The sequence below is a fragment of the Salmo salar genome, chromosome 12 (genome assembly GCF_965601325.2).
Source record: "Salmo salar chromosome 12, fSalSal1, whole genome shotgun sequence".
Taxonomy (NCBI): Eukaryota; Metazoa; Chordata; class Actinopteri; order Salmoniformes; family Salmonidae; genus Salmo; species Salmo salar.
The window spans coordinates 67,807,646-67,830,414 of NC_138302.1; the positions used below are offsets into that span (position 1 = coordinate 67,807,646).

The window sequence follows — 22,769 nt, forward strand, 5'->3', positions numbered from 1 at the left end:
GCTTCAATGCCATACAACTCTCCTTCCGTGGCCTCCAACTGCTCCTAAATACAAGTAAAACTAAATGCATGCTCTTCAACCGATCGCTGCCTGCACCCGCCCGCCTGTCCAGCATCACTACTCTGGACGGTTCTGACTTAGAATATGTGGACAACTCCAAATACCTAGGTGTCTGGTTAGACTGTAAACTCTCCTTCCAGACTCACATCAAACATCTCCAATCCAAAGTTAAATCTAGAATTGGCTTCCTATTTCGCAACAAAGCATCCTTCACTCATGCTGCCAAACATACCCTCGTAAAACTGACCATCCTACCGATCCTCGACTTCGGCGATGGCATTTACAAAATAGCCTCCAATACCCTACTCAACAAATTGGATGCAGTCTATCACAGTGCCATCCATTTTGTCACCAAAGCCCCATATACTACCCACCACTGCGACCTGTACGCTCTCGTTGGATGGCCTTCGCTTCATAATCGTCGCCAAACCCACTGGCTCCAGGTCATCTACAAGACCCTGCTAGGTAAAGTCCCCCCTTATCTCCGCTCACTGGTCACCATAGCAGCACCCACCTGTAGCACGCGCTCCAGCAGGTATATCTCTCTGATCACCCCCAAAGCCAATTCCTCCTTTGGCCTTCTCTCCTTCCAGTTCTCTGCTGCCAATGACTGGAACGAACTACAAAAATCTCTGAAACTGGAAACACTTATCTCCCTCACTAGCTTTAAGCACCAGCTGTCAGAGCATCTCACACATCACTGCACCTGTACATAGCCCATCTATAATTTAGCCCAAACAACTACCTCTTCCCCTACTGTATTTATTTATTTTATTTATTTTGTTCCTCTGCAGCCCATTATTTCTATTTCTACTTTGTACTTTCTTCTACTACAAATCTACCATTCCAGTGTTTTACTTGCTATATTGTATTTACTTTGCCACCGAGGCCTTTTTTTGCCTTTACCTCCCTATCTCACCTCATTTGCTCACATTGTATATAGATGTATTTTTCTACTGTATTATTGACTGTATGTTTGTTTTACTCCATGTGTAACTCTGTGTTGTTGTATGTTGTCGAACTGCTTTGCTTTATCTTGGCCAGGTCGCAATTGTAAATGAGAACTTGTTCTCAACTTGCCTACCTGGTTAAATAAAGGTGAAATGTAAAAAATTCTTTGTCAGTGGGCAAACGTACAAAATCAGCAGGGGATCAAATACATTTTTCCCTCACTGTATTTCTTTCATCACATTCCAGTGGGTCAGAAGTTAACATGCACTCAATTAGTATTTGGTAGCATTGCCTTTAAATTGTTTAACTTCCACAAGCTTCCCACAATAAGTTGGGTGAATTTTGGCCCATTCCTCCTGACAGAGCTGGTGTAACTGAGTCAGGTTTGTAGGCCTCCTTGCTTGCACACACTTTTTCAGTTCTGCCCATAAATTGTCTATAGGATTAAGGTCAGGGCTTTGTGATGGCCACTCCAATACCTTGACTTTGTTGTCTTTAAGCCATTTTGCCAGAACTTTGGAAGCATGCTTGGGGTCATTGTCCATTTGGAAGTCCCATTTGCGACCAAGCTTTAACTTCCTGACTGATGTCTTGAGATGTTGCTTCAATATATCCAAATAATTTTTCTTCCTCATGACGCCATCTATTTTGTGAAGTGCACCAGTCCCTCCTGCAGCAAAGAACCCCCGCCAGCTGCAGCTTAACTAGGTATTTCCTTGCCGCACTGGACCATAATCAAGATTAGACAAAACTAGAACCTGCAGAACTTGCTTTTTGGAGGTTGGTGTCCAAAAAATATAGATAGATATAGATAGATATAAAAGTAAAACTATGCAATCAAAATAAGACCTTATGAAATACGTATGATATTGTGTTCAATAAAATGTATATATATAACTTTAACATATTTATTGATAAGTCCATGGCACAGAATATTTCTGGTAACTCTGCAATTCACTCGAAAGGCAAGGCACTCTTTGGAAATATCTGAATAAGGTTTAACACTAAGCAGTGTGTTAATTTAACACTGGTTCCAGTGTGTATATGGTCCCACTCTTTCAGTGTTAATATAACACTGGAGAATTTGCTGTGAGATGTGCCTCTCACGAATTTCTGACACCATGTAATATAAAGTAAATGTCCAGTCAGAGGAGTATCTTTTTAGGTGAGTAGTTTTTAATGAACGTCCCTCAAGAATGTCCTGAAGATAAAGCAGTACATAATGCCATACGTGGGTTATGACATGCAGTTACAATGTCTAATACGACAAAGACTACTTCTGTGACTGACCAGCATTTTTTGTCCTTTTCAATTTTTTGTTAAAACAAAAATCTATGCCACATCCTACTGGGTGTAAATTGCTTGCATGTGAACAAACTTTTGATAAGCCGTTTTTTTGTATATTGTAAAATAATGTTATATTGTAAAATAATGTTTCTTTATTTGAATCAACGCTGTTTCCGCATCATTTCAAAAGTACGTTGAACCAATGTGGAATAGGGTTCCTGAGTGGTTTAGTGGTCTAAGGCACTGCATCTCAGGGCTAGAAGTCTCACTACAGACCCTGGTTCAATTCCAAGCTGTCACAACTGGCTGTGATTGGGAGTCCCATAGGGTGGTGCACAATTGGCCCAGCGTCATTAGAATTTGTTCTTAACTTGCTTGCCTAGTTAAAATGGGCAATGAATGTGATTGGCTGTGATTGGGAGTCCCATAGGGTGGTGCACAATTGGCCCAGCGTCATTAGAATTTGTTCTTAACTTGCTTGCCTAGTTAAAATGGGCAATGAATTTATGTTTGTGGCCAGAGGGATGCCCCACTGGCCGCCCGTCTTTGCGTGTGGAGGCTCCTTTAAGAGATGAGGGCCGTGTGAATAAACTTGAGCCGTGCTGCGCTGACGTAAGGGGCTTGAAGAGTTTTGTGTAGCCCCAGAGAAGGGCACAGGAGAGGAAAATAACGGAGAGGAAAATAACGGAAATAATAATAACGGAGAGGATAGGGAACTGGACCGAGGACTGTTATCTTCTCTTAATTTGGCCGATGATTTAACAGGAAATGTAATGCGCATTTTGGTCAATTCCTACTAAACTGGACATCCGGTACAGATGTATTTGCTGTTGCTCGTTTACCTGTGTTCCATTTATTTTGATGCAAACTCAAATTTAGCATAATAGATTGTTAACTATACCACAAATTAGAATGTTCTTTTAGAGTGAAGTTCAAAATGCTTCATATAAATAACTATTCTAGATATGCAATGCAAAAACTTATTCGGTCAATGAGCCAATATTATTATAGGGTAGCTATTCCTCGAAAGAAATAAGCCTACTGTGGATTAATTCGCCTATATTTGCTTCATAATTGAAAGTAAAATCGAGAAAGGAATCTGAAAAATTGCCATTTCGTCTCAGAGCTGGGGGGAGAAAGGGAACGTGAGGCTGCTGCTGGACATTGGACGGGGAGGGGACACCACTGCATCTCTCTCTCTCTCTCTCTCTCTCTCTCTCTCTCTGTCCCCGTGGAGAGCAGGGGGGATTGAACGGCAAGAAACACATCATGCAACATAATGGTAACGGAGAGGAGAGGCAGTCGGCCATCCAATCCGAGCCTCAGCTCCAGGGGACGCCGAGTGGAAGCATTCCACACATCCCAGGCAGGGACACCCTTAGCGACCCCACACATTTCCAACTGCCTGCCCAGTCAAAACTGGAGTTCAAACGCAACGCAGTCACAGAGGACTACAAAATAACAACTCAAGTACTAGGACTGGGTATCAGTGGGAAGGTGATGGAATGCTACTGCAAGAAGACAGGGGAGAAGTGTGCCCTCAAGGTAGTGTGCTTGTGTGTGCGTGTGTGAGAGAGAGATCCATTTCACTTGCTTTGTTAATGTAAACATATGTTTCACATGCCAATAAAGCACCTTGAATTTAATTTGAGCAAGAGAGCGAGAGAGACCATCAGTCATCAGACCCACCCAAGTGGCACCAAGTATTTGAGGTCTTGCTTGCTTTCTTTTCTTATCCTCTGATGTAAATTAAAGGGAACTTGAGGATGTATTTACAACGGTGACATAAGAGGGAGAATAGTCATCAATTATTCACTACTCCTCCATCTTAGACAGTCGCTTCCTAGACAGATCTCTCATCCTTCTTTGCGGTTTGATACCAGGGGTGGCAGGTAGCCTAGCGGTTAAGAGCGTTGGGATAGTAACCAAAAGGTTGCTGGTTCAAATAATCTGCCGTTCTGCCCATGAGCAAAGCAGTTAACCAACCCCCTCACAACAGCTGCTCCCTGGGCACCGATGACACAGATGTTGATTAAGGCAGCCCCCTCGCTGGGTTGGGTTAATAGTGCAAGACACATTTTGGCATTCAGTTGTGCAGCTGACTTTCCCCAATGGGATCACTCCTTTATTTGGAATCACTTAATTTGTCTGATTTGGGGTGGGGTATGAAGGAGGACATATGTCCACATTATAATGCTAAAAACTGATTGACATATTGACATATTTTGGCATGGTTACAGTATACAGCATGCATCTGGTGTGCAGAGGTTACAGAGGTTGTCAGTTACTGTCACATTCTGTCCCACTTCTTCCCTCTGCTACATTTACTGTATCAACAAACAAGAGGATATATGTACAGAGTCAGAGAGAGAGTGCGTTTCTTTGACTGGTGACTGTTCCTCTTTTAAAGAGGTCCACTTAAGCACTAATAACACCAATAGATAACTGTCTCTCTGTGAGGCGGGTTTGGAGAGGAGCCACTAGCGGCAACAGTGCAGCTCTTTAAGCTAACTCGACTACTCCTGCCCAGACAGACAGTGGATGAGTCTGGGGAGAGACAGTGATGTACTGTGTGGGACGGTGTCTTACGCAGAGGGATTGTTGTTAGTGCCAGTAGTCATTGTCATGTTGTATGGACAATGACATGCTCTGTCTGGACTGATTCTATGTTCCATCTAGAAAGGATCTACTCTGATGTGCAGGCTTTTGTTCCAGCCAAGCTCTCATATACCTGATTCAACTCAAATCTGGTGTGTGTTCGTGCTGGGCTGGAACAAAAGCCTGCACAGAATGCGACCCACCTGGACCAGATGTTCCTCTTTCCTTAAGTTATGCCTTGGCATGTGCTCTAAGCTCCATCTATCCTTTCTGGACACAAGGGGATCTGTGGTCACCCACTGGGCACACACTGGTTAAATCAACGTTGTTTCCACGTCATTTTAATTAAATGACGTTGTACCAACGCGGAATAGACATTGAATTGACATCTGTGCCCAGTGGGGAATGTTTTTCTTCTGTTCTTTGAAGATCAACCACTGGAATAGTGAGCAACTTGGAAACAGTGCTAGGTCAGCAGGTTATGCAAATTCAAAACCTGAATAATGGGTCACCAGAAGTATTCTTGAAAAAACAATAACAGAAAGCCTATGGGTATGTTTTCAATGGAACAGTCTCAACCTCCAAAATAGTTCCCTATTCTTTTTGTCCAGGTAGACTAAAGATAGATAAATGAAATGTGTTGAGTATGATAAGTTGTACTAGCACAAGTGTATACATTCTTTTGTAAGTGTGCTCTTCAAGTATTTCTGAACAATGTTGAGGCTGAGTATTAGGTTACTCCTCTGTAAACAGTTTAATCTCAACCTGCCCTCTCCTCCCTGTCCCACCATGCACTGCATCCTGTCACAGACAGAAGATAAGCTAGTTTATCTGGCTGTGGTGCCTTGGGATCCCTCCCACCCTTACATCCAATCACATTGCAAGGTTGTTATTACTCGTACACTATGAAGGCAGATTTTGAATGCACTAATAAAAGGCAGCATTCATTTTAAAAACTCTAGAGGGAATCGTCCTGACAAACAAATTAATATGAATGAAGGGCCCAGATTTCATTTGTAATGATAGATTCACTTACATGAGAATATGAAGAGACTGTGTGTGTGTGAGAGAGAGAAAGTATGAAAGAGAGGTGAGAGAGAGATGTGGGACTAAGATTCAGGGATTTTAACCTGATTAAGGCTGTTATTATACCCATGATCAATTCCTCCAAGACCTGTGAGTGGTTATAGACAACATGGACACATGCACTCAAAAACACACTCACCCAGGATATACAGTACCAGTCAAAAGTTTGGACACACCTACTCATTCCAGGGTTTTTCTTTATTTTTTACTATTTTCTACATTGTACAATAATAGTGAAGATATCAAAATTATGAAATAACACATGGAATCATGTAGTAACCAAAAAAGTGTTAAGAAAATCAACATTTATTTTATTTTTGAGATTCTTCAAAGTAGCCACCCTTTGCCTTGATGACAGCTTTGCACACTCTTGGCATTCTCTCAACCAGCTTCATGAGGAATGCTTTTCCAACAGTCTTGAAGGAGTTCCCACATATGCTGAGAACTTGTTGGCTGCTTTTCTTTCACACTGCAGTCCAACTCATCCCAAACCATCTCAATTGGGTTGAGGTCGGGGGATTGTGGAGGCCTGGTCATCTAATGCAGCACCCCATCACTCTCCTTCTTGGTCAACTAGCCCTTACACAGCCTGGGAGGTGTGTTGGATCATTGTCCTGTTGAAAAACAAATGATAGTCCCACTAAGCGCAAACCAGAGGGATGGCGTATCGCTGCAGAATGCTGTGGTAGCCATGCTGCTTAAGTGTGCCTTGAATTCTGAATAAATCACTGAGTGTCACCAGCAAAGCACCATCACACCTCTTCCTCCATGCTTCACTGTGGGAAACACATGCAGAGATCATCCGTTGTGGCAAACCTCTTCAAAGTTAGGAGCGTTTGTCACAATTTAAGTGGGAAACTGTCACCAAAGTCAGCCCAGAATGAAAGTTCTTTCGAACATGACAGTACCTGTGTGTTTGTTTCGCTGTCCTGGTCCACCCAGGCCGCAGGTAAGGTCAAGGATCGCAGGGTTCGGTACACAAATCTGGTTCTCGGTAGGTCCAGGTCTAAACGCCAACAGGTAAGTCCAAAACAGTCCAGCTCGAACACGGTAAATCCAGCCAATGTAGATTGTCTCTTTCTCTATGGTTCATAGATCCTTCCCGCCCTCTCTCTCTCTTCCTGGTTTTTCTTGACCTTTTATCTGTGGGTCGGCTCCACCTTCTGAGGGTTCCCCTTGCTTCTGGGAATTGTAGTTTTGGCAGTCGGCCATTTTGTGATCTGTAGTTCTGATCGTGGTGGCCATTTTAGTGATCGGGCAGAGCCCGTTTATTAGTTCTGCCCTCACATATCTGCCATTTATCACTCAACCCCCTTTTTTGCCACACCGTTCACTTACTCTGCGTCTCACAAAGACAGGGCTGTTGGAAACAAACATCTCAAATTTGGACTCATCAGACCAAAGGACAGATTTCAGTCCAATGTCCATTGCTCGTGTTTCTTGGCCCAAGCAAGTCTCTTCTTCTTATTGGTGTCCTTTAGTAGTGGTTTCTTTGCAGCAATTCGACCATGAATGCCTGATTGACACAGTCTCCTCTGAACAGTTGATGTTGAGATGTGGCTGTAACTTGAACTCTGAAGCATTTATTTGGGCTGCAATCTGAGGCTGGTAACTCTAATTACCTTATCCTCTGCAGCAGAGGTAACTCTGGGTCTTCCTTTCCTCTGGTGGTCCTCATGAGAGCCAGTTTCATCATAGCGCTTGATGGTTTTTGTGACTGCACTTGAAGAAACTTTCAAAGTTCTTGAAATGTTCCGTATTGACTGACCTTCATGTTTTAAGGTAAGGATGGACTGTTGTTTCTCTTTGCTTATTTTAGCTGTTCTTGCCATAATATGAACTTGGTCTTTACCAAATAGCTATCTTCTGTATACCAACCCTACCTTGTCACAGCAAAACTGATTGGCACAAACGCATTAAGGAAAGAAATTCCAGAAACTACCTTTTAACAAGGCACACCTGTTAATTGAAATGCATTCCAGGTGACCACCTCATGAAGCTGGTTGAGAGAATGCCAAGAGTGTGCAAAGCTGTCATCAAGGCAAAGGGTGGCTACTTTGATGAATCTAAAATATATTTTGATTTGTTTAACACTTTTTTGGTTACTACATGATTCCATATGTGTTATTTCATAGTTTTGACATTTTCACTATTATTCTATAATGTAGAAAATAGAAAACAATTAAGAAAAACCCTGGAATGAGTAGGTGTGTCCAAAATGTTGACTGGTACTGTACATGTTGCATAGATGCACACGTTCCACTACAGATGCATGCTGCATCCATCATCATACCTAGTCATAGTAAATGTGCTTCCTAAACATGCCCATTGTTCTCCCTCTTCGTCTCTGTTTCTATACCCACCCTTCTTCTCTGTGGGGGCAGATTCTGTATGATAGTCCTAAGGCGCGGCGGGAGGTAGAGCTGCATTGGAGAGTGTCGGGGGGCCCATACATCGTTCACATCCTCAGCCTTTATGAGAACATGCACCAGGGGAAGAAATGCCTGCTTATCATCATGGAGTGGTGAGGACCATAGAGACTACATAGACCAGAATGCATTTGTGTATGATACATATCTTCCCTCTTAGCTTTTCTAGCATGTCAGACTTTAAAACCATAACTAATGAGTAGGGCCAGGAATTTTTCCTGGTTAGGTCACGTGGTCAGGAAAAACTCCTGGCCAAATGAAAGTTTACATAAACATCAAATATGTCTCAGTTCTCTTTCTTGGTCATTATGCTTAGAATTTGTTGATTGGGCTCAGTAATTGCCCAGTAATTACTAAGGGACAATGCTGGCCTTGTTCAATTGATGGCTTTGTTCTCTTGTTGAGAAGCTCTGATCTGTGTCTCTTGTTGTTGTTCCTGGCTCAGTATGGAAGGAGGGGAGCTGTTCAGTCACATTCAGGCCAGAGGGGACCAGGCATTCACAGAGAGAGGTGAGTTATGGGGAACTGTGTTGTATTATTTACAGTGCTCAATTATTTACAGTGACCCTATAGCTGTGCGCATTTTGTTAATCAGATTCATATGTCATGGCTTTTAATCAGAGGCTGCGGAGATCATGAGGGACATAGGCACGGCCATTGAGTACCTTCACCACATGGACATAGCTCACAGAGATGTCAAGGTGGAACTCTACTCTTAGACACACATCATTTACATAATTTTATTTTTCACCTGACACTCGCTGACAGGCATGTATTTACCGCTGGTGGTTTTAGTGATGTACTTATTGCTTTCTTTTTTACACCTCCCTCCCTCCACACACAAACACGCAATAGCCTGAAAATCTGCTCTACACCACCAAGGAGACCAATGGCGTGCTGAAACTAACTGACTTTGGCTTTGCCAAGGAGACCACCCTCCACAACTCCCTCCAGACACCCTGTTACACCCCCTACTATGTTGGTGAGTGTTGGGTCTGTTATACCCCCTACAATGTTGGTGAGTGTTGGGTCTGTTACACCCCCTACTATGTTGGTGAGTGTTGGGTCTGTTACACCAGTAGTGGTGTAGTATACTATCCGGATCTGAATGGTGTGCAGGCAATAAAGTATTATGGTTGACTTTTACCCATCATATTGTCCGTCTGTCTGCCTGACTGGTTGCCTCTTGGTGTCTTGGTCTCTGTCTCAATGTCTGTCTATCAGCCCCCGAGGTGCTTGGTCCAGAGAAGTATGACAAGTCGTGTGACATGTGGTCTCTGGGCGTGATCATGTACATCCTGTGAGTACCTAGTGTGTCTGTGTGCTATAAGTGTGTCTGTGAGTGTGTCTGTGAATGTGTGAGAATCAAGTCACAGGCCTCTCATTCACTCTCACTCCCCCTACCGTTCACCCCTGGGCCTCATTTACACCCTCATTTCTCTCTACTACCCCTCTTAACACTCAGCTTCTCATGGTCCACTTGCTTTCTCCCTCTCCTTCTCTCCCTCCTTGTATATAGCATGAATGACTGTTCAATGAGTGTCCAGTTGGAGTGCATACAGTAGCTGTAGTTGCTCTATTCTCATGTTGAAGTGTGTGCTGTGTCCCCAGGCTGTGTGGGTTCCCTCCATTCTACTCTAACACTGGCCAGGCCATCTCTCCAGGGATGAAGCAGAGGATCAGGATGGGCCAGTACAAGTTCCCCAACCCTGAGTGGGCGGAAGTGTCGGAGGAAGGTCAGACTAGAGGCAGAATACTGTGGGTTCTATAGTAGAGGGAGATGCTTCACTGCAAGACAAACTATGTTCTGCTAAGTTCCAAATATTTGACAGATTTTTTTTACGGTTGTGATTTGTAGGTCCTTTGACAAGCATCTTGACTAGTTTACCTAATCATGTTTTATTTACTATGCTTGTTGACCTATGACCTTTACCTCTGTAGCCAAACAGCTGATCAACCAGCTGCTGAAGACAGACCCTAACGAGAGGATGACCATTGGGCAGTTCATGAACCACCCTTGGATCAATGTGAGTATTACTACTGCATGTCTGAGTGCTGTGGATAATATGACTCATTTACACTGTGTGGGTGTGTGTGTTAACATTACAGCAGTCGATGGTGGTCCCTCCGACTCCTCTGCACACGTCCCGTGTTCTGACAGAGGACAGAGAACTGTGGGACGATGTCAAGGTGAGACTAGAGAGCTGTAAAACAGACACTGTGGTAACAAGAAACGCTGCATATCAATGGGCCAATTTAATCTAGCACTAAGAAGCCATTAGGGGGTGGTAAACACTATATTTGTAAGACCCACACTGCAACTATCTACAGCGCCTTCAGAAAGTATTCACACCCCTTGACTTTTTCCACATTGTGTTAAACGGAATTTAAAATGGGTTACATTTCAATTTTGTGTCACTGGCATACACACAATACCTCCTAATTTCAGTGGATTTAATGTTTTTATACATTTTTACAAATTAATTTAAAATAAAAAGTTGAAATGTCTTGGGTCAATAACTACTCAAGCCTTTGTTATGGCAAGCCTAAATATGTTCAGGAGTAAACAAGTCACAAAACAAGTTGCATGGACTCACTCTGTGTGCAATAATAGTGTTTAACATGATTTTTGAATGACTCATCTCTGTACTCCACACATACAGATAATTGTAAGGTCCCTCAGTCGAGCAGTGAATCTTAAACACAGATTTAACCACGTCTCGCAAATAAGGTCACCTATTGGTAGATGGGTAAAAAAAAAAAAAAAAAATAATGAATATCCCTTCGAGCATAGTGAATTTATTAAACTTTGGATGGTGTATCAATACACCCAGTCACTACAAAGAAAGGCTTCCTTCCTAACTCCGTTGCCGGAGAGTCAGGCAGAGTTTTATGGCTGTGATAGAAGAAAACTTAGGATGGATCAACAACATTGTAGTTACTCCACAATACTAACCTAAATGACAGAGTGAAAAGGCGGCCTGTACAAATATTCCATAACATGCATCCGGTTTGGAATAAGGCACGAAAGTAAAACTGCAAGAAATGTGGCAAAGAAATGAACGTTTTATGTTTGGAGCAAATCCAACACATCACTGACTAACACTTCATATTTTCAAGCACGAGGTTGACTGCATCATGGTATGGGTATGCTTGTCATCAGCAAGGACTAGGGATTTTTTTTTAGGATGAAAATAAATGAAAATGGAGCAAAGCACAGGCTAAATCCTAGAGGAAAACCTGGGTCAGTCTGCTGGGAGACAAATTCATCTTACAACAGGACAATAACCTAAAACACAAGGCCAAATATACACTGGAGTTGCTTACCAAGAGGACATTGAATGTTCCTGAGTGGCCTAGTTACAGTTGACTTAAATTGGCTTGAAAATGGCTGTCTAGCGATGATCAACAACCAACTTGACAGAGCTTGAAGAATTTTTTAAAGAATAATGAGCAAATATTGCACAATCCAGGTGTTCAAGGCTCTTAAAGCTGTAATCGTTGCCAAAGGTAATTCTAACACGTATTGACTCAGGGATGTGAATACTTATCTACAGTAAATTAGATATTTCTGTATTTCATTTTCAATAGATTTGCAAAGACTTCTAAAAACATGTTTTCACTTTGTCATTATGTGGTATTGTGTGTAGATGGGTGAAAAAAAATATTTCATCAATTTTGAATTCAGGCTGTAACATATCAAAATGTGGAATAAGTCAAGGGGTATGCATAATTTCTGAAGGCACAGTATCTGTACTGTCTGGCTACAGGAAGAGATGACCAGTGCCCTGGCCACCATGCGTGTAGACTACGACCAGGTGAAGATCAAAGACCTGGACACATCCAACAACCCGCTGCTCAATAAGAGACGCAATAGACCTGGTGCTGGGGCGGCTGAGGGAGAGGGAGGAGGGGGAGGTGGTGGGGGAGGAGGGGGTGAAGGAGTAGTCGGAGCAATGGTTTGTAACAGCCAGTGAGAGTCTGAGGGAAGGGAGAGGGAGGAGGGGATGTTATATTAAGGACATTATTTGGACCAATATTCCCCAGGGCCCTGATCACGAGTTGTTTCGGGAATTAATCAGATGTGGTCAGGAAAACTATTCTCGTTATTGGTCAAAATAAGTTTTTAATTGGACCACGCCAAGATTGAGATGGCAGCAATTTGCCCTCTGTTGGCAGTAATCAGAAAGATAAGGCTTTTATCTCTGTCTTTTACTTGTTCTGTCACCAGCACATACGAGTTTCCAGCTCAGTTAATCAGACTGATCTATAATATATTTGCTTTTGTTTTGTAGATGTCATGTTTATTTACTGCTATTATTTTCATGAAATAAATGTTTGTTTCTAAGGAATTTTGTATTACTTTGTTGTTTGGGTCTGAATGTGTCATGTATGAAGATGTGGTCTCACATGAGTACAGTACCTTCCCTTAGTACTTTCTCATGCACATTTCTGTATGTGTATGCATGACTGTTTAAGTGACTGATGCATGTGAGAGAGGAAAAAAAGGACAGTTGTATTTTATTTGAAATTACCAACTTTTCAAATACTTGAAGTTGTCGAATATAGAGAAACTATTTCCTTTGATATTCAAATACAGGTCTCAGAAAAACAAATATTTGAATGCATGCAAGTAAAAAAAAAAGTATTTTTTTTTGCTGAAGAACCAAAAACTACAACAGTTAGTTTAGTCTAAATTTAATTAGCACACACATATATATATAAATAAATCTTAATAGCTTAGAATTAAATACTTAATGATTCCATTTTTTTTTTTACATGCTAAACAATCAAAAGAATGACAGTAATACAAATATCAAGCTAAACAGACTTTACCATTAAGTTTCTAGAATTTCTTTACATCATGCATTGCATTACTCTTTACATCATTGTCATAGCATATGGTTCTTTAACGATCATTTTAGATCTTGGTTAATCATTTAAGATGGCGATTGCATTTGATTAACATCAGGGTCTCAAATGTTGTCAGTCATTGAGCAACAGTCACGCCTGAACGTTATTCCAGCGATCTAACTAATTGATTGGATTAGTTTAGAAAAATGTATGTTAGTTATCTTTGTGTAGCATAATATTAATCAATGTACATGCACAAACATAGCTAGAAAACAATTCTAAAAATAAACCTGCAATACAGCATGCTGGGAAATATGATGGGCATGGTTCAAAGGGATGTGTATGAGTTTCAGGCCCCTGTATTAAGGAAAACTAGGCCCTCAAAATAAGGCCTTGCGAAATACGCATGGTATTATCCTAAATAAAAGTGATGTTACGTTTGATACCGGAGCTCCGAGGCATGCGTCGAAATCTCTAAGCAGCTAACGGCGAAGCAGTGTACCGATTCATGTATCAGAAGTACATAAACAATGATGGCCGAAGCTTTGTTTGACCACATGCTTTTTCAAACCATGTATTGCAAAATCCCACTAAATCACCGTGGTTCTGGTGCCTTCTTAGATTCCAAGCTGCTTTCAAACACCGTACTTACAAATCTATTTAGGATTATGTTTCATTAGGTCAATAATTTAGCAGGTAGAGTAGGGAACATTCAGGGACGTGAGGACATGGAAGACACTTTGTTTTGAAACCACACTTTCACTGTTGAAATAAACTTATTCAATACTAAATAAATTGTCTTAAGCAACCTAAATAAATCCATAGATTATGTTTTTGAAAAAAAATAGTAAACTTGAAGGCAAACATGTGAACCTGGTATTCCAATTTATTGAGGGCTACTACAGCCAACGACTTACTGCTGCGGCAGTATAAATAAAATATAGACACAGTTGAAGTCAGAAGTTTACATACACCTTAGCCAAATACATTTAAAACTCAGTATCACAATTCCTGACATTTAATCCTCGTAAAAATTCCCTGTTTTAAGTCAGTTAGGATCACCACTTTATTTTAAGAATGTGAATGTCACAATAATAGTAGAGAGAATGATTTATTTCAGCTTTTATTTCTTTCATCACATTCCCAGTGGGTCAGAAGTTTACATACACTCAATTAGTATTTGGTAGCATTGCCTTTACGTTTGACCCAAGTTAAACAATTTATCGGCTAGCCTTCCACAAGTGTCACACAATAAGTTAGGTGAATTTTGGCCCATTCCTCCTGACAGAGCTGGTGTAACTGAGTCAGGTTTGTAGGCCTCCTTGCTTGCACACGCTTTTTCAGTTCTGCCCACAAATTTATGGGATTGAGGTCAGGGCTTTGTGATGGCCACTCCAATACCTTGACTTTGTTGGCCTTAAGCCATTTTGCCACAACTTTAGAAGTATGCTTGGGGTCATTGTCTATTTGGAAAACCCATTTGCGTCCAAGCTTTAACTTCCTGACTGATGTCTTGAGATGTTGCTTCAACATATCCACATAATTTTCCTCCCCCATTATGCCATCCATTTTGTGAAGTGCACCAGTCCCTCCTGCAGCAAAGCACCCCCACAACATGATGCTGCCACTCCCGTGCTTCACAGTTGGGATGGTGGTCTTCGGCTTGCAAGCCTCCCCCTTTTTCCTCCAAACATAACGATGGTCATTATGGCCAAACAGTTCTATTTTTGTTTCATCAGACCAGAGGACATTTCTCCAAAAAGTATGATCTTTGTCCCCATATGAAGTTGCAAACCATAGTCTGACTTTGTGGCGGTTTTGGAGCAGTGGCTTCTTCCTTGCTGAGTGGCCTTTCAAGTTATGTCGATATAGGACTAGTTTTTACTGTGGATATAGATACTTTTGTACCGGTTTCCTCCAGCATCGTCACAAGGTCCTTCGCTGTTGTTCTGGGATTGATTTGCACTTTTCGCACCAAAGTACGTTCATCTCTAGGAGACAGAATGCGTCTCCTTCCTGAGAGGTATGACGGCTGCGTGGTTCCATGGTGTTTATACTTGCGTACTATTGTTTGTACAGATGAACGTGGTACCTTCAGGCATTTGTAATGGCATTTACGCAGCGATAGTCCATACATAAGCGGGACTTACCGTCAGGCTTAGGAACGAGAATACACGGGAACTCCAGGAGCTGTTACTGGGTTTTGCCATGTCATTCTGTAATAAATAAGCTACCTCACTTTTCATTACCTCCCTTTCCTTAGCGTTAACCCGGTACGGTTGCTGACGTATAGGAGCAGCGTTCCCCACATCCACTTCATGTTCCAAGATAGACGTGCGACTTGGAATGTCCTGAAACACATTTAGAACTATTTATCAATAGGATAAGATCATTAGTTTGATCGTTATCCAAATGTTCCATTTGAGAGGGTAACTTTTTCAGCATCTCTGAATTACATAAGCGTTCAAACTGCTGTAACGTAACATATGGCGTAACTCCAATCCGTCCTCCTTATCCTCCTCTAGGTCCCAGCCAGGCTTCCGCACCACCGCAGCCACACTGGAGATGGCGGGTTGGACCAGATTACCCGAGGAGCTGTCTGGAGTGTCACGCATATAATATGCTTTCAGCATGTTGACATGACGCACACCTAAAGAACGCCTACGGTCTGAGGGTGTTTATCACATAATTGGTGTCAGAGTTTCTTTTCCACAAGATATGGCCCGGAAAAACCTGCCGACAGATGAGCCAGGGATTGGCAACAAAACCAAAACTTGATCCCCTTGTGCAAAAGAATGGCCAACAGCCTCTTTGTCATGTAATTGCATGCGTTTGAGATGAGACTTTTGGGCCAACGCACATGCGGCGCTCAGTCTCTCCCACATCTTACTGACATAATCCAACACATTTTTAGGGGCGCTACTGGGTGTAGGAGGTAGTTTTGAAGGAGCATATCCTTTTAGCAGACCCCATGGGGTGTGCCCAAACACAAGGTCAGCAGGGCTGAACCCTAAGGACTCTTGTATTGTTTCCCTGATAGTAAATAAGACAAAGGGCACCCCCTCATCCCAATCGGTACTGGTATCCATGCAATACTTGCGTAGCGTCGCCTTAAGCGTCTGATGCCAGCGTTCGAAGGCCCCTTGACTCTCCGGATGATACGGACTGGAGACCTGATGGGAAATACAAAGTCTTTAACACATTTAAGAACAGTTTTGACATAAATTTGGTTCCCTGATCAGTTTGGATTACTTTAGGGAGGCCAAACAGAGAAGAACTTCACTAGTGCCTTAAACACAGTCTTAGCCGTTATAGTATGCAGAGGGATAGCCTCTGGGTATCGAGTAGCACTGCACATTGTTAGTAAGAACTGGTTACCTGACCTGGTTTTCGGCAACAGACCTACACAATCGATTATCACTCGTAAAAATGGTTCCCCCACCACAGGAATCGGGCAGAGCGGCGCACGAGGAACTGTTTGAGTCGCTTTCCCAGTGAGTTGACATGCTTTACAAAAATTGGACAATGTCAGACTCCAAACCTGGCCAGAAAGAAAATTACGAAGGACTCGGTTATAAGTCTTCGTGATCCCCAAATGTCCGGACCACGCCTGGTCATGGACGAATGACAGCACCTGTTGTCAGAACAACCACTTGAAACATGTCACTCCAGTTACTAACTGTTATGAGCTGCCCATTTATGCATCAAAACGTCTGCTTCCATAAAGTACGCAGTCTCCCTAGTTTCAGCTTCCTCAATGGAAATTACTGAAGTTAAACACTTCAAAGACTGAATGTCAAAAGGGAGACACCAATCACCTTCTCGGGGGTGCCAGACAAAAGAATATCATGTAATTGGGGCGCGATTTAACCTTCCCATGCCTTAGTTGTTTTTAAACGGGGGTAAAAACCATCAGCCTTCCAGAAGGAATACTCGGTGCATTGTCTTCTACCTCACATTCTCAAAAATGGAACTACACAATTCCACCACATCTCCCAGCTTGCGAGATTGTGCCCTCGTTAACACAAGCAGGAAAAACATGAGGAAATGCTTGAACCAATTTATCATCTGCAGTTTTGATTTCTGGGTTGTCTACTACTTCTAACACAGGAGTTACGTTACCACCAGCGATATCGTTCCCTAGTAGCAATGGGACTCCTTTTACTGGCAGTGTAGACACTACACCGACACAGAAACGTCCTGATACCAAGTCTGACACTAAGTGGACCCAGTGTAATGGGACAGGTATGTTTGTCTCTATACCCTGTAATATGACATGCGAGCCACAATACGTTTCAGGGGACCGGGTAAAGCGTCAGTAATGATTATTGACTGCACCGCACCGGTGTCTTGTAAGATTTGATCTGCTTGTTCTCCAGTTAAGGAAAGAACCAGCAGAGATAAAACAGAGCATAGATAGGATCCGGTTTCCCAAACGCTGAATCAGTAACTCGGTCCAACGGACGAGCCAAAGACTGGACTAAACCCACGCTTTTTAACTTAAGGGATGGTGACAGGGACTGTGTCGGTTTATTTTGCAAAACCGGGCAGTCCGCAATCACGTGACCCTTTTGGTAACAGTAAAAACATTCACGGATTTCATGCGAAGGCTTAGGGTCGCCGTCGAGAAAAAAAAAGACCCGAACGAGGCACTGATAACGTTATCGTTCAGCTTTCAAAACGAGGCACACCAGCGTACTCATCTGCCAACACTGCTGCCTGGGCCAATGTCGCCACTTTCTGTTCATTGCAATGAACTACAACTCTCAGGCAGGTTGCTTTTAAAATCCTCCAACAGCATCAACGCCCGAATATCAAAGGTGTTAGCGTAACGGGCCGAACACCAGCGATTGAACAGACTTTGTCCCTAGCAAATGCAACAAAAGTACAGTGAGCGCTGCCTTTAAGCTTCAGGCACCAACTCATAAGCCCGCAACACGGTTGTTTTTAACTATATCGTACTGTAAACTTGTCTTCCAAGGAGAAAGTGGCTACTACTTCCTGGGCTTTCCCAGACAATTTAGATTGCAACAGGGGCGGCCAAACCTCAACTGGCCAAAGCAGCGCAGCGGCCACATGCGCAAACGCAGAGAAATAGGAATCAACTTCTGAAATGGAGGGACTTTTTACTCACTTTGAAGTAGGCTTGAGGATGAGTAGGTTGTGGAGTCACACTGGAGCCAGCGTCTAGCTCCAGTCTAGCAAACTCCAGCTGGATAAACACGCGCTTTATATTTTAGCGCCATTTCCAAACAGGATAGCATCACCTTTAGCCTAGTGGTCCCGTCTGAACAACCCGAAGCAGAAGATAAAGGGTTGAAGCGGGGCAATGTTGAGGGTGTACGAGCAACCCCTTCCTCCGACTTGGCATCGGAAGGTCTATCCACCTCCCTCATCTTTCAACAAGAAAATTCATTTTCTCACTAAACCCTCCCTGACTAGCACCAACAACTCAGCCTTTAGGGCTTCCTCAGGGACGAAGAGTCCATAATGGTCAGCTATGGCGCAAAGGTCTACTTTATGAAACCCCACCAATCGATCAACCGAGGGCACTTCAATAAAATGGGAGATGGCTGAGGCAGCCATGGTACACAGCAGCCTGGTGAAAACACGTAAATTAAGTCACCCAAACTCACAACCTACCACCACACCTCAATCACCAATCACAGAGATCAGAGCAGAGGAGTACTGTGGATTTAATAATCCTGGATGAACCCCCCATTATGTTACGCATGCCTCTTGGCGGAGGGAACGCAACACCCTGCTACAACTCAACTCCCCGTGGAGTGAAAAAGGTATGTGATCGTTGGTGCAGGACAACAAAGGTAGAAAAGATGACCGTTTACAGTGAATTTATTATTCCTAACACAGTAATGTGGGGAAAAGGGCTGGACAGAACCAAAAGAAAGAAAGTTAAAGTGAAATAGTCCCCTCTCCTACCTACCCACTACTTACATAATCTTTTAGCACCTCCTGGTACGCTAACCAAAATACAGGGGGTGGTCCACCCAGGTCTTACCTAGTGTGCATAGACAGTAAATACTACAGGTTATGTACACCCGCAGGCCTCTTGCCTAAACACTCCAAAGGTGCATTTCCCTCCCCCCAGGAACAAATAAAACAAGAATAATTACTAACTGAAAGTGAACAATTTCAATAGTCAAAAACACTAAGCCCTATTGGCATACACATACCTCAGGAGTAGCAGCTACAAAATACATCAACAAATCTTTCACAGACCAACACAGGACATCAAAGAAGCTCTCTCCTCCTGACCAAGGAACACTGGCTTTTATCCAGATGTAGAAGGAGTTGGTAATTGAAGACAGCTGTTTCCCCTGACGAGAGGGAGGGTTCAGAGTGCCAATCATCGATGGGGCCGACCAATCAGCTGCTTGAAGAATACAGGATTCCATTTCCTGAAATACACACACACACATACATACAAACCCAAAACAACACAGAAACCGGGGAACGTAACACAGTTTTCTTATGTCTTTACCAGTCACCATGAGCTTGCATGTTCCTTAAAAAACAATAGGCTTTGTTGTAAAGGGTGTGGATGTTTTTCTTTTGTAAATTACTGATGACTCATTTTAACCACTTAATTCTCTCATCTCTTTCTCCTTTAACCTACCAGAGAGCTGAGTTGCTATGGGAACAGGAACTGTATGTTCCATTTCGTTACTCTGCATCTGCCCCTACTGCCACACCTTCCCTGCAAATGTAAGTGACATGCTCCAAGTTCTCCCCTTATCAAACACAATCCTGTTTCACCCCTGATGGTCAAATCAACAAAACTGTTTATGGAACATCTTTTAGGGGCATATTAACCATTCTGCTATTAAAAAGGCTTTGGCCAATAGCATGGCTCTGAAAACGTCTTTGTTCTGGTCCTTGACGGCCTCCCACACTGGCTGTGTGTATTTGTGCAGGACTGCCAGGTGAGCCTGAACCTTGCAGCTGTGGCAGAGAGGTTCTGTGCAGCCTTGGAGAGACAGATCCAACAAGCCCCAGATTTGGAAAGCAACACACACACGTCACATCACATTTACAATATAATTAGTTCTCTCAGCTTCAGGCAGGCCAGTCCTCTTCTCTTTCTCCCCGCGTCTCCTCTTCCCCGATCTCGCTGTCTCACGTCACTCTTTGTCATTTTCTCCCCATAACACTTTATTTGACTGTTTATCTCTTGCTGTCTTGCTTCCTCTCCCTGTCTTTCTCAAACAGAGCTAGTGGGCAGACTCAGCTGAACCGTACTGACAGTGTGGACTCTGCCTCAGGCTGTCTGTGAACAGGAACAGAGCAGATCTGAGATCAGCACTCCATCTCCAGATGTGTCAGAACGAGAAATATATAGGCCTACATCAGCACACTGGAGCTCAGACAGACAGATAATTCACTATTAGATACATTTTATGATGCTGCATTAGAATGGAAGAAAATATAAATGGCTGTCTGACTGATTTAATCTTGTCTCTTCTCCAGACAGTAGTCCCAGGTGGGAGTGGGCCCAGAGCAAGGCCTCAGTGTGAGTACAGCACCTGCACCACTATTGTTTTAACACAACCATTAACATTTTGATACTGCATTATGATCACATTTATATCTCTGTTATATCACAGTCATTAATGCTATTGTATTGTAACATCCTCATCTGTGTGCAGTCTAGTGAGCTGGACCCTGCTCTGAGGAAGCTGCTCAGGAAGGCGGGGCTAAACGAGGAGGATATGAAGGACAGACACACCCTCCTCCTAGAGGGGCACACCCTGAGATGATCAGAAAGAGCATCAGCTTCCGATCAGTGAGAGAATATGACTGTGGCATGTCAATGACAGTTGTAGACAATTTCCAATACATGGTGAATTTGATGTGTGGTTAGTACAATGGTGTGTGTGTGCACGTATGACAGGTGGGCTCACCTTCTGCTGTAGTCTGACCTGATCTGTATCTCTCTCTATTTCATCTCATCCACAGTCTGTGACGCAGTGGTGACCCGTCATTCAGGGCAGAGCCCCACCTGTTAAGCTTTTTGTTGCCTGTTTTTCATGTTATTTTGGCATTAATACATGTCACATATGTTTGAAAACAATGTAAAAAAAATAATTGAGTTAATAAAGCTACAAACAAACTTGGTCTCTTTTTTGCTTTCTTGAGTAAAGCAGCTCCAGCCTTGCTCTGTGCTTTCTGTGATGATGGGGCAACCAGCGGAAAATATAGAGCTTAGGGGTTGGTAATGTTCTCTAGTTGCGCCGTGATTGGCTCACTCATGGGGACACGTCACCGCAAAATCTACTGGTAGAGCTCAAATTCAAGCCCCTTGGGTGCTGCCATAGAGTTACATTAGAAGTGCCCATCCAAGAAGGCTCAAGGTCATTGGCCACAGATAAAATGACGTCAAATCACATTATATCTATGTAGCTTTGATTGGACTGATCATGTCAACATCATACTTTCAAAATCTAAGCTAGCAGTCATCATCATGAATCAAGTCAACAATCTACTGGAAAATCCTTTTCAATCCGTGCCACATGAAGAGAAATTATAGATAAAACATATCGGTGCTCTTCGGCCATTGGACATAAACCTTACACCAGTCGGAAATCGCAAATTCAACAATGAGGGGTTTGCAAGGAGTCAGTGGCTAACTGCAAGCATTGCAAAGCAATCACTAGCCTGCTATTCAGTGGAGTGGGTGTATGGTCCAAGTCTGGGTTTAAGGGTCTCTTTTTCAAGCTTAAAAGGACAAACATTACAACATTGACCATGCCGTCAATGCAGCATGATTTCTGCTGCGCTCGAATCAACTGGGAACTGAGAAATCTCATTCTTCAGTGAGTTCAAAACAACTGGTATCTCTGGGGAAAAAATGAGCTCCGACTGGGAAAATACGTTTTGAACGGTCATCCAACTCGGAATTGCAAGTCAGGAACTCAGGCCTCTTTCTAAAGCTTCGACCTGAAGATCACTGACATCATGGTTCAACCTTGTTTTTTAATGAGTTCCCAGCTGTCTTGAAAGCACCATAAATCCAGAGAATGCTAGACTTTGATGACAAAATTTGCAGACGAAGGACTGCCGCACCACCTTCCAGTTCAAGTGAGCACAGCACAAGGTCCAAAAATGTATTGTATGCTGCTGCATAAATTATCTAATATGCCAGGAGATATGTAAACTGTAGCTAAGAAAGTAATACTAAGTATGTTGTGAAGTAAGCTGTTAGTAGCCCATGTGCCTCACCCTAATAATTTGATCCCTTTTCCCTTCATAATTTCGCCTACTGTTCTAAATTGGTGGTGCACATGTAGCCTATAGCCTGTTTTAGATAAATGTAATCATTGAATATTGTAAGAGCTTTCATTGTCTGCTTATATGCCCCCTTTATTAATCCTATGGTTCTGACTTGGTGTACAGGGAGAATACTGTAAGAACGGCCCATGTTCTGAATTCTGTTGCCGTACATTTCAAAAGTGCTGAAGTTATTTTGACTATGTCCGTCCTAGC

At 42.8% G+C, this 22,769-nt stretch overlaps 1 protein-coding gene across 3 annotated transcripts; it reads left to right on the forward strand.

Moving 5' to 3' along the window:
* Positions 1-2,912: 2,912 nt before the first annotated feature.
* LOC106565558 (MAP kinase-activated protein kinase 2) lies at positions 2,913-21,396 on the forward strand. 3 transcript variants are annotated; one of them, XR_001319686.3, is made up of 14 exons: positions 2,913-3,843; positions 8,367-8,506; positions 8,857-8,921; positions 9,033-9,112; positions 9,267-9,393; positions 9,636-9,711; positions 10,023-10,147; positions 10,353-10,438; positions 10,521-10,601; positions 15,791-15,939; positions 19,906-19,991; positions 20,201-20,796; positions 20,933-21,069; positions 21,243-21,396. XR_001319686.3 is itself a non-coding variant. In XM_014132817.3 (10 exons), exons 1-10 carry the CDS (start codon positions 3,568-3,570, stop codon positions 12,386-12,388), a joined length of 1,263 nt encoding a protein of 420 aa, XP_013988292.1. In that variant the 5' UTR covers positions 2,914-3,567; the 3' UTR covers positions 12,389-12,763. The 3 variants fall into 3 exon arrangements, 1 of the variants encoding a protein (XP_013988292.1); XR_001319685.3 differs by having other exon boundaries at positions 15,791-19,991; XM_014132817.3 differs by lacking the exons at positions 15,791-15,939; positions 19,906-19,991; positions 20,201-20,796; positions 20,933-21,069; positions 21,243-21,396 and adding an exon at positions 12,182-12,763 and having other exon boundaries at positions 2,914-3,843.
* The last annotated feature ends 1,373 nt before the right edge of the window (positions 21,397-22,769 follow it).

Coding starts and splice junctions, on each gene's coding strand:
- LOC106565558 (XM_014132817.3), top strand. CDS start 3,568: ATGCAACATAATGGTAACGGAGAGGAGAGGCAGTCGGCCATCCAATCC. Junction 9,113..9,266: donor TAGCTCACAGAGATGTCAAG/GTGGAACTCTAC, acceptor AACACGCAATAG/CCTGAAAATCTGCTCTACAC. Junction 9,394..9,635: donor TTACACCCCCTACTATGTTG/GTGAGTGTTGGG, acceptor TCTGTCTATCAG/CCCCCGAGGTGCTTGGTCCA.